We start from the raw sequence: 13,655 nt of genomic DNA, 5'->3' as shown, positions 1-13,655 counted from the left end.
TGACGTCTATTTAGCAAATGGGAGCAGAGGTCTGGCTCTGTCAGACCAGGTTACGCAAGCGCCCCAGCGCTTGCCGAACCACTTGTTGCAATCCGAGGGAGATATTTAATGGCTGGCAGCAATATATGTGTGCATATACATACACACACATGTTTAGATGTATGTTACATGCTGTAAAAGAAAAGGAGAGAGACCCGAGAGGGATTGGATCGGGAATACCGAAATCAAAAAGGGAAATCTGGACTGTCCGAAGGGGATTACTGCACATGTGGATAACGAGCGAGGAAAGTAAAACATAGCAAGAAGCAACAAAATATATATAGATCATGGTTGACAACGCGAGTGTAGTGACTAAAGCAGCATTGGTGAGGGTGTAATTTTTTTATTGTTTATTTGTATTCATGTATAAATCTCTCTCTCTCTCCTTCTCTCTGGTCTCAGATGGCCCGGAGGCGTAACTCGGCAGCTCTCCCTCTCTCTCTCTCTGTAAATATTTTAATCAGGTTTGGCGGTGGGGGGAAGCGATTTTTACTGAGATAAAGTGTTACTAAACAGGAGTCGTGACAGGATCTGCAACCCGTCAGAGAGGGGGAGAGAAGAGAGAGAGAGAGAAAATGAAAGGGGAGATTGTTTAATCTGGGAAAAGAACAAGCGATTGGATTGAAACATATATATTATATCTATATATAAAACAGGAGCCGGACTTTGGGGAAATAAGAACCAAAAAAACCCGATCGACAGATAAAAGACGGACTGCTTGGTCTCTGGGTTGATTTTTTTTTCTCTCTCGCGCAAAGGTAAATTCTGAGACAACGTTCAGCTTCTTAAAACAAAAAGTCAGCGGCGATAAAACGATGAAACTTGTGATCAAAGATCGCTGAACGCTAAAGTGTGGAACCGGTCGGCAGCGAGCTGAATGAATGAATGAATGAAGGAGGGGAAAGTGCACGTTTGCCCTCCCGAGACATGATTGATAAAAACAGGCACATGTGAAAAGCAAGTTTTAGAGGGGCTACAACTAATCCGACCCTCATCCGTTTTTAAAGGCAGAAGTGGATGGGGCTTGATAAACTTATCGGGAAACAGTAAATGTAGCGTGGGGGAGACAGGGCGTGTGAGTCATATCTAAAACAATCGGAGCCGCTTTGCTGAGGATATTTCTGGTGATTTGGAAAAAAATCACCGAGGGAAATATAGCAGTTTGGTAAGTTTAAAAAAAAAAGAGACACTTCCTGTAGCCGGGGAGAGACGAAGTCACTGTAACCCATTCTGGGACTGGTAGATAGGACTTTACACATGAGGATCTATATCCTGCAGTATATTAGTGGGACACTTGGGAAAGGCAATTGTCTGTAGTCTTTGCAGAGTTAAGTTCTGGAAGTGTTTTTGGGCAGGTTGCAATATGCTGGAGTCGCTGTTTTTAAAGACGAGGTTTAATGGGGCGTTGCACAATAGGACCAGGTAATATTTAATTTAGTTATTATGAAGAGTATTTGTTTTCGTTGCGGAATGCGTGCCAACAAATAGCAGTTTAACAGGCAGGATCAGTGATCGCTCGTTTTCAAGCAAATATTTTTTTTAATTGTTCAAGCAAATATTCGGCGCTTTTCTGCCTCCCCCCACCCATTAAAAAAACCTTTCTGATAAAAATACACCACGCAAAACGAATCTTAATCGGATGCCCGCGAGTTGTGTTGAGAGAATAAATCGCTCTTATTTCGGGTTGGATTGTAGAGCAATCTGGAGTATACATTCAATCTTTTCGACAACTGTGATTTTTTTTTTAAAAGGTGAGACCCGGGGAGAATGCCACCTTTTTTTTTATAGTGCCTGTTAAAGTTTTATTAAATGTAGAATGTTTGAGGATTTTGAAAGCCCGTCCATGCATTTTTGGAATAATTCTGAGTGTGTGCGGGCATTTAATCCACAATCTGCGAGATAAATGCAATCGCGTTCTGCAATTCTGATAAGTTAAGGATACAATAAAGTTCAGTCAGTTTCCTCTCCTGAGTGTGTTGCAGTTTTTTTTAACAGGAGCTGAAGTTAAATACCAATGATCAGGGTGCATGTGGGCTGGGTGAAGTTTTAAGTTGTCTGCATGACTTTTTTTTGTTGCTTTTTTTGTTGCTGTGTTTCTTACTTGTGCTATTTTGCAAGCAGCAAGGCTTAACAGCCTCTAATGGACTCAGCCTGATCTCTTCTGGAAGTGCACACTACCAGGCTCCCCACGGCATGAAGCTGGAAGCGGTGATGGAAAACCTGCAGAGGCAACAGCAGGCCAGGCTGGAGATGGAAGAGAGGCAGAGGAAAGAGAGGGAGAGAGATGTGATCCGAGTCGGCGGCGACACCCAGAGCCAGCAGCAGCAGCAGCAACAAGCCATGACCGCAGCCGTCCACCAGCACCTGGCGGCAGCCCAGCAAGCAGCCGCCCTGGCAGCGGTCCGAGCCGCGGCCATGGCCGGGCTAGGGGACGCGGGGCTCGGATCGAGCGGGGCCCATCGGCCGCTGATCGCAGCGCAGCGCCGGCGCGTCCCGTCGGGGCTGTCCGAATCCGAAGAGGACGAGCTGGAGCGTGACCCGGAGCCCGGGGAGGACGAGGACGAGCTGGGGGAGGAAGGGGACGAAGAGGAGGAGGAAGACGAGGAGGAAGACGAGGAGGAAGAAGGAATGGAAGACGATCAGATCCATCGTGCTTCCGGGGTGCCAACCCCCGGACAGACTCTCAAAGGGACCCCAGCCCAGCTCTCCAGGTTCGGGCAACATCACTACCACCTCCCCGGCCAATCTCACTCTCCAGTCGGGATCCCCCAACAGGCGCAGTCCCAGCAGCAGGAGTGGACCTACGAGGAACAGTTCAAACAGGTAGGCGAGCCTTTCATCTCCAGTTTGTGTTGTGTTTGAGCAAACTTACCTGTAATATCCTACTGCCGCCTCATACAGGGAGCACGAGTGCATGTGGGCACAGAGGACCCACCTCAGTTGACACATTTAGAGATACTTCCTATGATCTGGTTCGCTCTTGGTGTATATGTCTATATTGGACTGTTGCAGATAACATGGACTGATGGATATCCCCATTATCTAGAGTTTATATTGTGTGCTTTATTGTAGGTGAACTCGCAGAGCTACTTTCAATAGGCAAATATCCAAGTTTGTACTTTCTTTTGTATTGAAACAAAATGAGTATGTTTGAAACAAGTAGAATATCCGGATTATGTAGAATTTAGTTTTAAAGTGCTGCTTCCTCAATTGGAAAAGCTGAGCCAATGTTGACAGGTAGATATAACAATTAAATATTTACATGCATTGGTAGACTGGGAGCACAGGCTAATGACTTTAAACTGTCAGTAGTCTGTGCGGTATATCATATTACTTTATACTGAAGAAAATAGAGGCTTGGCACAGGTAAAATGTCTGTATCATGTACTTTGCAACAGGTAGTTTTCCTTTATTTCACGTTCTCGTTCACTTTAACAGGTTCATATCACTGAATGTTTCCAGGGCATATTACATCCCTCTAATTTGAGGACAGAGTTTAAGGAATGCAATATCCCCATAATAAAGCTCATTATTAATTGCTAAACTTCTTGTCACCCAAAAGTCAAACCAAGTTGTAGTCAATTTTCTGTCATTGATTTTCTGTCACTAGATGTCGATAGTGCGCGTTACAAAAAAATTCCCTTCCAGTCCTGTGATGTTGTGTCGATCAGGTGTGAGAAATAGATCCGATGGCAGTAAGAATGTGCACAATTTCCTGTCAGTTACAGTCTCAGTGTTATTTTCAATGACTTCACATTCAGTCTTTTAACACTTTCTCCCTACACATTAGCAAAACAGTAGTCAACATGTTTTACGATAGCAAAATACTGCGGATGCTGGAAATCTGAAATAACAACAGAAAAAGCTGGAAAAACTCAGCAGGCCAGGCAACATCCATAGAGAGAGAAATAGAGTCGAAACTTGAAACGTTGACGCTATTTCTCTCTCCACGGATGTTGCCTGGCCTGCTGAGTTTTCCCAGCTTTTTCTGTTGTTATTTTAGTCAACATGTTTTGTTGTTTTGCTAATGCTGAGGGAAATGGAGATGTTACAGACCTACTGTTAATGACAACAACAACTTGTATTTATATAGTGCCTTTAATGTAGTAAAACGCCCCAAGGTGCTCCACAGGAGCATTATAAGACCAAAAAAATTGACATTTTTTTGTTATATTTAATTTTTAGTTAAAACCAATCATTTCAGTTTATGATGTTTAGTTCTCAGTTTATCTGAAAGTGATATCACAAATTCAACCTGCATTTGGCCGAGAAAGTCAAGGGTGACTTCTGACTTAACCAGGAAAAAGTCTAAAAGAAATCACTCCTATGTCCATTGTTATGGCATGACAGTGACAGGATGGAGTCACCAAACCGTTTGCATCAATTTGTTAAAACTTCCTTGAAGGGCCACCAAATTCATCCAAAGGATCGCTGAAGCAGACAGACCAAGAAGGCTCCACGTTTGAATCCGGGGTCTGTGCTGAGTTAGCTAATCTCAGCTATGGTGCAGTAGGTGAGCTACATTTGTTTCAGTACCCCTAAGCTGGGAAAGGGATGATTGGCCAGGGTGCAGACTCTGGATTGAAATCCAGCAACTGTTGATGGAAGTATACATGTGTGGACATTGTATGAGGCCAGGATAAGGTTTGGCTGTGATGCCTGACTCAATCGAATAGCCTGCCAACAGTGTCAATGCATGCACACGAATATTGGCATCTTGAATGAGGTGCCACCGTACCAGAGGGTAATGATGCCTGTGGAATTCTTGTGCAGTAAGGAATCAACACGTGCAGAAGAGGAGGGGAGGGAAGGCAGATAATTGGCAAGCAGAAGAAAATTATATTTTCTTTTAAAAAGAGAGAATGTATTTTTCTCAATCCTATTCTTGTGGTTTTGAATTTTATTCAGCAGCTTTAACAAGCCTGTATTTTTCAGTTGTGGTCTAAATCAGAGGTGGTTTAATGTTACATCAGATAAACCCTGTGCTTGTATTACTTGCTTGTAGTCTATAAAACATGTTAGAGGAGATTGTATCGTAATATGATGAAGTCAATTTAACCAGATCTTAGTGCTCTGACTGTTCACAACACTTGTATCCATATAGTACAGTCCAGAGCTTAAAAAGTAAACCGGCATATGTTAACCTTTCAGAATGACTGTATACTGAAGGGCAAATGTATATAGCTTCAATGTATATAAATCCCTGCTGTATGTAGGATGTCGTCATGTTCTGACTCCTTTGCATTTGTGCATATTCAGTCCTCTTTTATACCCAGTGTGGTTGGATGCTGTCATTCTCCTTGTGAATATATTAAGGCTTTACTGTAATCCACAACAATTGGTGTAAATTCCTGTTATTTTCTAATGATTTTGCTGCTTATACTTAATACTCTTTACCCAGTAATAGTGATGTAAATTAGTTGCCTGAAAAACTATTCCAGTTCACCAAAATAATGGTATGAATTGTGTAACTTTATTGTATGGGTATATGTGCCCAATGTTAAAAAAATAATATTTGTGTGTAAAGTAATGGGACCCCAACCTAATATGTGTGATCACGGAGAAAACAACAGCTTGTTGTTTGTTAGGTTTACAGTTTGTTACGTACTTCTCTACACTGTACTCTGTATTTATTCTAAGGCACTGGACTGGATTTTGATTGAGGAGGCGTGTAGGAGGCGGGACTACAACTTTCGGGGTTGTAGTCCTGCCTCCATCGAATTGTGGCCAACCCACGCGATTTTCACTTGATTGACCTTGTTGAGCCCGCCCAGCGGGCTCAGCAGGCCAATTAAGGGCCACCCGGCAACAGGTGACGTCACAGATTGACATTTCATCTGTCAAAATCTGACGCCTCCAATCCTGTCTCCACGGCCCAATGAAAATCCTGCCCAATGGGTACCTTTCAATAACTGTTTGAGTGTAATTATTATCAGCTAATTTTAATGCAGTTAATTTACATATGGTTTAATAAGTTACTGAGAATGAACAGTTCCCATGCATTCTTTTGCATTTTTTGACATCAGTTCAGGTTCGTGTCAAAGGAAGACAAGACGGGAAGTGAGATGATTTCAATTTCAAATGAGAAATGAGAATTCCCTTTGACCGACCCATCCAGTTCCAGGTGCTTTGTAAAAATATAGTCAAGTCCACTTGCAGGAAATGTTATCCAATCACATCTTCTAACAACATTCAGATAGTATACGTGAAATCCCTGCTGTTATATTCAAATTTGTTTTAATTCAACTTTTTATTCATTTTTGTTTATCCCAACTTATCATATACAATAGGAATTCTAATGAACTTTAAGTTTCTTTATTTGGACAAGACAAAGGCGTAACACCATGATACCATGATACCATGAATGGGTGTTGTGTCAGTTACACAATGTTGCCAGTGGCTACACAGAACACACACATGCTTGAGATTACAAGAGTCCATTGAAAACTTATATACATCTAACAAAAATAGCAGCCTGGGCTCTGTGGCTGCTTATTACACCCTGTGATACTAAGCCATGAACACCAGAAAGCCCGAGGTTTGATCCTTGGTCTGTACCGAGTTAGCTGATCTCAACCCAGGGCAGCAGTTGGAGTGTTGCAGTTGGCTTCACCTCCTGTGGGCTGGGACGAGTGGGGGCGGGGGTGGGAAATAGCCAGGGTTTCTGTCCCTGATCGCTCTCCAGTGACCCTTGCTGGAAAATGATTGGACAGCAGGTCGAGAAAGGATTGGAATCAGCTGCGATGCCTCCCATGACCAAATTGGTTGCTGCGCTGCCTAGAGTCATCTGTGAAGAATGGCAACTTGAACACGGCATCTGAGGATGCAGAGTACCTTGAACTATAGCTCAGCATAAGTGAGAGCCTTCAGGAGAGCAGGGGAGAAAATTTTAAAAAAAGCACTCGGCAAACGAATACTTCCATTTTAACTTACATGTTTCAGGGCTATGAGAGTACAGATAATGACTTAAAGAAGATGGTGCAGATTTTTAAAATGCTGTATATGAATTTAAATAGATATGCATTTGAATTAATTTCGGGGTTGCCCATTTCATCTTTTATATTATTGGGTAAAGGAGGGATGACTAAGGCTGTTAACCACAGCTATCAAAAAATGGTTCCAGCAGTGTGGAGCTGCTTTGACATCTGCTTCTAATTTGCAAAGTACCAGGTATCAATTATAGGCCGAGCTTAATTTGACATGGAAAATGGAAGCACTAACAATCTCTGATCATTAGGATTATTTTTGCAATACTTTTCCTCCTGACCTCTCCTTAGTATGCATTGTTCGTCAGGCTCATTTGGAGTTGCTTAGGACTACATGTGAACTGTTGCTTAAAAGTGAGTGTAGCAAGAGGTAATTGTTAACAGAAGTTTGGCTTTTGCACACACGTATCTGCTCCTTGTACTGGGAAAAAGATTGCGCACACTGTATTTGGTGGTGGATCTGCAGAGTACAAGATAAGGACTGTTTGTGAATTGCACATTGTAAGTAATTGACTCAAATAGACAAAAAATGGAAGCAGCAACAGAAGCTGGATTGATTGAATTGTATTAATTGCCTTTTGATTGGGCCACAGCACAAGTGCTTGGAGATATTAGTATATTTTTTAACAAACATGCAAGTTCTGGATTGAAGCCACACTGATAGAGGCAGCCCAGTGTGACGATAAGTTGGCCTGATGATTTGTTCCCCCCTTTAATTTATCCCCATCTCTCCCACAAGCACTGGCGTTTGATGGAGAGTCCTTCCATAGGCTCCAGCTGCCTTACGTTGCCTCGCCCGTTCGTAATGTGTGAGCCTTAGCAGTGCATGTTGATAAACTAATTGACTGCGTGGGTGAAGGGGAGGGAGTGGTGGGCAACCAGAAGACAGTAACCAGTTCCAAACCTGACCTCGTCTGATGTCTGCGTACATGAAATGAAAAGGAAAAAAACCTGTACATGCTGGAAATCACAAAATAAAAACAGAAAATGCGAGAAACTCACAGCAGGTCAATAGGCATCTGTCAACAGAACAGACAAGCTCCACAGATCTGACTGAGTTGCTGCTTGTTTTCAGCTTTCTCTGTTTTTGGTCATTGGATAATGCTTAGAAGTTGAAGCCCTGGCTGATATTTCCTCTTCCTAGCCTGGGGTCGCTGTGGCCCATTATGATGCTCGAATGGATGTCCCAGCTGAGAAAAACGAATTCCACACCCCTTCTACTCCAAGCAGTGCATTCACCTTCCAAGCTATCAAAATGTGCTCGAAGCAGATGACTGTGTCTGATTCAAGCAGGATAAAATGGCATTGACATGTTGTGACAAAGGCATTATGTTGCATTCGTTTTAACAGTGCATACATTACCACAGAGTGAATACTGCTGATGTACTGGCTACATGGCTGTTGCAGCAACTCCGATACATACTTGGATGAAGCGCTTCAAAAGGGCTCCTGCTCTTCATCACTTTCTACTGAAAAATGACCACTTGGGTGTACTCTAGCAATGAGTCATTGCTTTCAGGAGGGAGGGCGGGACACAAATTGGCAAGAAAATTCAAAAGGAAAATGGATAATAAGAGTATTGGAGTAAATTTGAGCGTGACCCCAACAGTGTGTTGTTTAAATGAAATCCGCTGTCATACCACAGCTACAAATTCACATTTGTTCTGAATTTAATCTCATTGCAATGCTTTCTAGGCTGGTCTCTCTTCCTCCATCATCCATAAATATCAGCTCATCCAAAACTATTCTACTCCTATCCTATCCCAGCTGAGCTGAGCTAAATTGGCTCCTGATCCCCTAATGTCCCAAATTTAAAATTCTCATCCTCGGGTTTAAATCCCTTCATGGTCTCACCCCTCCTTGTCTCTGTAACCTTCTCCAGCCCTACAGTCCTCTGAAAATGCTGCATTCTTCCGAATCTGGCCTCTTGTGCATTCCACTCCCTTCGCCCCACCATTGGCAACCTTGCCTTTGGCTGTCTAGATCCTACGATCTGGAATGTCCGTCCTAAACCTCTCCTCCTCTCTACCTCCCTCTCCTCCTTTAAGGCCCTCCTTAAAACTGACCTCTTTGGACAAGTTTTTAGTCAGCCCCTCTAGTATCTTCTTTGGCTTGGCAACGTTTTTGGTCTGATTACGATTCTGTGATGCTTTTCTATGTTAAAGGTGCTATATGAATGCAAGTTGTTGTTTTTGTAATCTTATTCAGAGAGGGCCAAAAGGAAGACTGCTGTGGAGTTATGGCACATTGTTGGTGCAGATCAGAGAGAGACTCATTGTAAATGTTGCTCAATACTAAAATTGAAAAAAGCACTCCATTCTCCATTGTTGAAATGCTAACCTTGATAGCACAAACTCACCCTCAAAAAGGAAAATAAAACAGTGCGTAAGCTGTATGAACTTCTTTCTAGAGACCTTTATATTATAAGAGTGTAGTTGACAGGAGACGTGCATGTCTCCCTCTGTCAGCTGCATGGGAGCCAATCTTCTGTGTTCCACTGATACTGCAACCCAGTCTCCATATTCACAACTGAGCCAAGTGCCACTGGCACCCAACTTTATGTGATAGGAGAACAGATAGAGTTGAACACAGGAATATGAAAAATATAGGTAATATATAAAGGCGCTTTTACAATCTCACACCACCATTATAGCACTGCTGCTGCTGAAAGCCTGGCCTCTGACAGCACCAAGATTATGTAAAAAGATGATTTTCATTGGGACTTGAGACAATAGCACACTTGGAGGCAATTTGTAAACGTTGCTGCTGAAGTGAGAGCTTGCTATCGTTTCTGACATTTCAGGAAAGTAATTGTGGGGAGCTGCTCTCTGTGACTGAGTCTCCTCATTCCACAGCTGAGCTCAGTGCCACTGGCATCCAGATTTGCGGCTGAGTGTCAGGATGTCTGTGCAGGCCAATGGCGTTCTTGTTTTAAGCCATTTAGGAAGTCACAGTGGCCATAAACGGTGATTCTCAGGCAACTGGGCACGTGCAAGCTTGAATGTGTGCAGTTACATATCTGGTGCTGGAGAATCCACCTCGCAGTATAAAAGGATTAGAATTAATTGTACCAACAGACTCAGGCAATGTTGCAGAACCAATTCAGAAAGCAGTTGTGCAATATAAAGAGAGCATTAATCTATCTCAGTGCCAAATAAAATATAAAGAGGGCACTCGATCAATATAAAGAGGGCATTAGATCAGAATAATCTATCTCAGTGCTGAATGCTGGTGTAAAAATATCTCAGAAATAACAAGCGGATTTAAACAGTTTGATTCAGTTACCTGATTTTCTTCAGATGTTTTTAACATTTTCAGATAGTATTTTATCCAATTCTGGGAGAGTAGCATACTTACGCCACTCTCTCCCGCTTTTACTTTTGGACTTATTGGTAGATCTGCATGACGTTGCTGGGCAGTGCTTTCATACAGAATCCCACTTAGAGCTTAAACGCATGAGACCAGCCCCTCGTGCTCACAAAACTAACATTTACAGCAGAATTGTACAGCCACGCTTTTGTGCATCTTTGATTCTGCTGTCAATTTTAGTTTGTGGATCGACAACATCTTGCATTCCTATAACATTCCTCGCATGCAGAAACATATCTTTAAGTGCTTTACATTAAGGGGGAAAATAAATAGGAAGGGAAAGGATAAAATGGAGAGGGCTAGGATGAGGGAGACCAAAGTCATGATTGAAGAGAAATTAGGATGGTGGGACCAAAGACACGGTCAAAGAAAAGTTCGGATGAGGGGGAGTAAGGATATGGCCCAAGAGAGCTAGGTGGGGTGGAACAAAGGGCATAGTCAAAGATAAGTGCTTTGAGAAGGCTTTTGAAAGCAAGGAAGGAGGTGGTAAAGTGGAGAGAGCTATGTATGGCATTCCATAGAGCAGGAGTGCAGAGGCCGAATGAGTGACCACCAATGATGGGGCAGAAGACGTGGGGGACAAGGAGAAGCCCAGTGTTAAAGCAGTGGAGGATATTTTTGGGCCCATAAAATTGGAGAAGATCACTAAGGTAGGATGGGGTGAGGCCCTAATGAGATTTGAAAGCGAGGGCGAGATTTTAAAATCATCTTGCTGGGGCATGGGGAGCTAATGAAGCTTGGAGAAGGCCGGAATTGCAGGAGTGTGGGATATTGTGCAGATGAGCACATGGGATGAAAAGTTTCAAATGAGTTAAAGCTTGTGGAGGGAACCCGGCTCGGAGACATACAAACATATGAATTAGGAGCAGGAGTAGGCCACTCGGTCCTTCGAGCCTGTGCCACCATTCAATAAGATCATGGCTGATCTGATTTCTCCACATTCCCGCCTACCCCCGATAACTTTTCACCGCCTTACTTACCAAGAATCTATCTACCTCTGCCTTAAAAATATTCAAAGACTCTGCTTCCACCGCCCTCTGAGGAAGAGAGTTCCAAAGACTCACGACCCTCTGTGAGAAAAAATTTCTCCTCATCTCTGTCTTAAATGGGCGACCCCTTACTTTTAAACAGTGACCCCTAGTTCTAGATTCTCCCACAAGAGGAAACATCCTCTCCACATTCACCCTGTCCAGACCCCTCAGGATCTTATATGTTTCAATCAAGTCACCTCTTATTCTTCTAAACTCCAGCGGATACAAGCCAAGCCTGTCCAACCTTTCCTCATAAGACAACCCGCCCATTCCAGGTATTAGTCTAGTAAACCTTCTCTGAACTGCTTCCACCGCGTTTACATCCTTCCTTAAATAAGGAGACCAATACTGTACACAGTGCTCCAGATGTGGTCTCAGCAATGCCCTGTATAACTGAAGCATAACCTCCCTACTTTTGTATTCAATTCCCCTCGCAATAAACAATAACATTCTATTAGCTTTCCTAATTACTTGCTGTACCTGTATAGTAACCTTTTGCGATTCATGCACTAGGACACCCAGACCCCTCTGCATCTCAGAGCTCTGCAATCTCTCACCATTTAGATAATATGCTTCTTTTTTATTCTTCCTGCCAAAATGGACAACTTCACATTTTCCTACATTATGCTCCATTTGCCAGATCTTTGCCCACTCACTTAACTTATCTGTATCCCTTTGTAGCCTCCTTATGTCCTCTTCACAATTTACTTTCCTACCTATCTTTGTGACATCAGCAAATTTAGTAACCATACCTTCGGTCCCTTCATTCAAGTCATTTATATAAATTGTAAGAAGTTGAGGCCCCAGCACTGATCCCTGTGGCACACCACTCGTTACATCTTGCCAATCAGAAAATGACCCATTTATGCCTACTCTCTGTTTCCTGTTAGCTAGCCAATCTTCTATCCATGCCAATATGTTACCCCCTACACCATGAGCTTTTATTTTCTGCAATAACCTTTGATGTGGCACCTTATCAAATGCCTTCTGGAAATGTAAGTACAGTACATCCACCAGTTTCCCTTTATCCACAGAACATGTTACTTCCTCAAAGAACTCCAATAAATTGGTTAAACATGATTTCCCTTGCACAAAACCATGTTGACGCTACCTGATTACTTTGAACTTTTCTAAATGCCCTGCTATAACGTCTTTAATAATAGCTTCTAACATCTTTCCTATGACAGATGTTAAGCTAACTGGCCTGTAGTTTCCTGCTTTCTGTCTACCTCCCTTTTTGAATAAAGGAGTTACATTCGCTATTTTCCAATCTAATGGACCCTTCCCCGAACCTAGGGAATTTTGGAAAATTAAAACCAACGCATCAACTATCTCACTAGCCACTTCTTTTAAGACCCTAGGATGAAGTCCATCAGGACCCGGAGACTTGTCAGCCCGCAGCTCCAACAATTTGCTCAGTACCACTTCCCTGGTGATTATAATTTTCTTGAGTTCCTCCCTCCCTTCCATTTCTTGATTTACAGCTATTTCTGAGATGTTACTTGTATCCTCTATAGTGAAGACCGAAGCAAAATACCTGTTCAATTCAACTGCCATCTCCTTATTTTCCATTATTAATTCCCCAGACTCACTTTTTATAGGACCAACGCTCACTTTGTTAACTCTTTTCTTTTTAAAATATCTATAGAAACTCTTACTGTCTGTTTTTATATTTCTAGCTAGCTTTCACTCTAATTTTTCTCTCCTTATTAATCTTTTAGTCATTCTTTGCTGTTTTTTATATTCTGTCCAATCTTCTGACCTGCCACCCATCTTTGCGCAATTATATGCTTTTTCTTTAAGTTTAATACTATCTTTAACTTTTTTAGCTAACCATGGATGGTGGGTCCTCCCCTTGGAATTTTTCTTTCTTGTTGGAATGTATATATTCTGTGTATTTTGAAATATCCCCTTAAATGTCTGCCACTGCAACTCTATTGACCTATCCCTTAACCTAATTTGCCAGTTCACTTTCTGCTTTCATGCCCTCATAATTGCCCTTATTTAAGTTTAAAATACTAGTCTTGGACCCACTCTTTTCTCTCTCAAACTGAATGTAAAATTCAATCATATTATGATTGCTGCTCCCTAGGGGCGCCTTCATTATGAGGTCATTAATTAATCCTATCTCGTTGCACAATACCAGGTCTAGTATAGCCTGCTCTCTGGTTAGCTCCAGAATGTGCTGTTGTAAGAAACTATCCCGAAAACATTCCATGAACTCCTCATC

The 13,655-nt window shown here is 42.4% G+C and overlaps 1 protein-coding gene across 4 annotated transcripts in view; it reads left to right on the top strand.

The window, feature by feature from the left end:
- The first annotated feature begins 51 nt into the window (after window positions 1-51).
- Window positions 52-13,655, top strand: part of LOC147123520 (AT-rich interactive domain-containing protein 3A-like) — a 613,732-nt gene continuing 600,128 nt past the window's right edge. For 2 of the 4 annotated variants that reach the window (XM_085974062.1, XM_085974056.1), the window contains exons 1-2: window positions 53-365; window positions 2,161-2,862. In XM_085974062.1, coding sequence (XP_085830188.1) covers window positions 327-365; window positions 2,161-2,862 — 741 coding nt within the window. In that variant the 5' untranslated portion in view covers window positions 53-326. Of the gene's footprint in view, window positions 366-467; window positions 798-2,160; window positions 2,863-13,655 lie in introns of those variants that run through there. The other 2 variants (XM_085974068.1, XM_085974072.1) reach the window with 2 other exon arrangements.

Source organism: Somniosus microcephalus, chromosome 2, assembly GCF_052327205.1.
Source record: "Somniosus microcephalus isolate GS21.2 chromosome 2, FLI_Smic_1.0, whole genome shotgun sequence".
Taxonomy (NCBI): Eukaryota; Metazoa; Chordata; class Chondrichthyes; order Squaliformes; family Somniosidae; genus Somniosus; species Somniosus microcephalus.
This window is presented reverse-complemented; position numbering and strand designations above follow the sequence as displayed.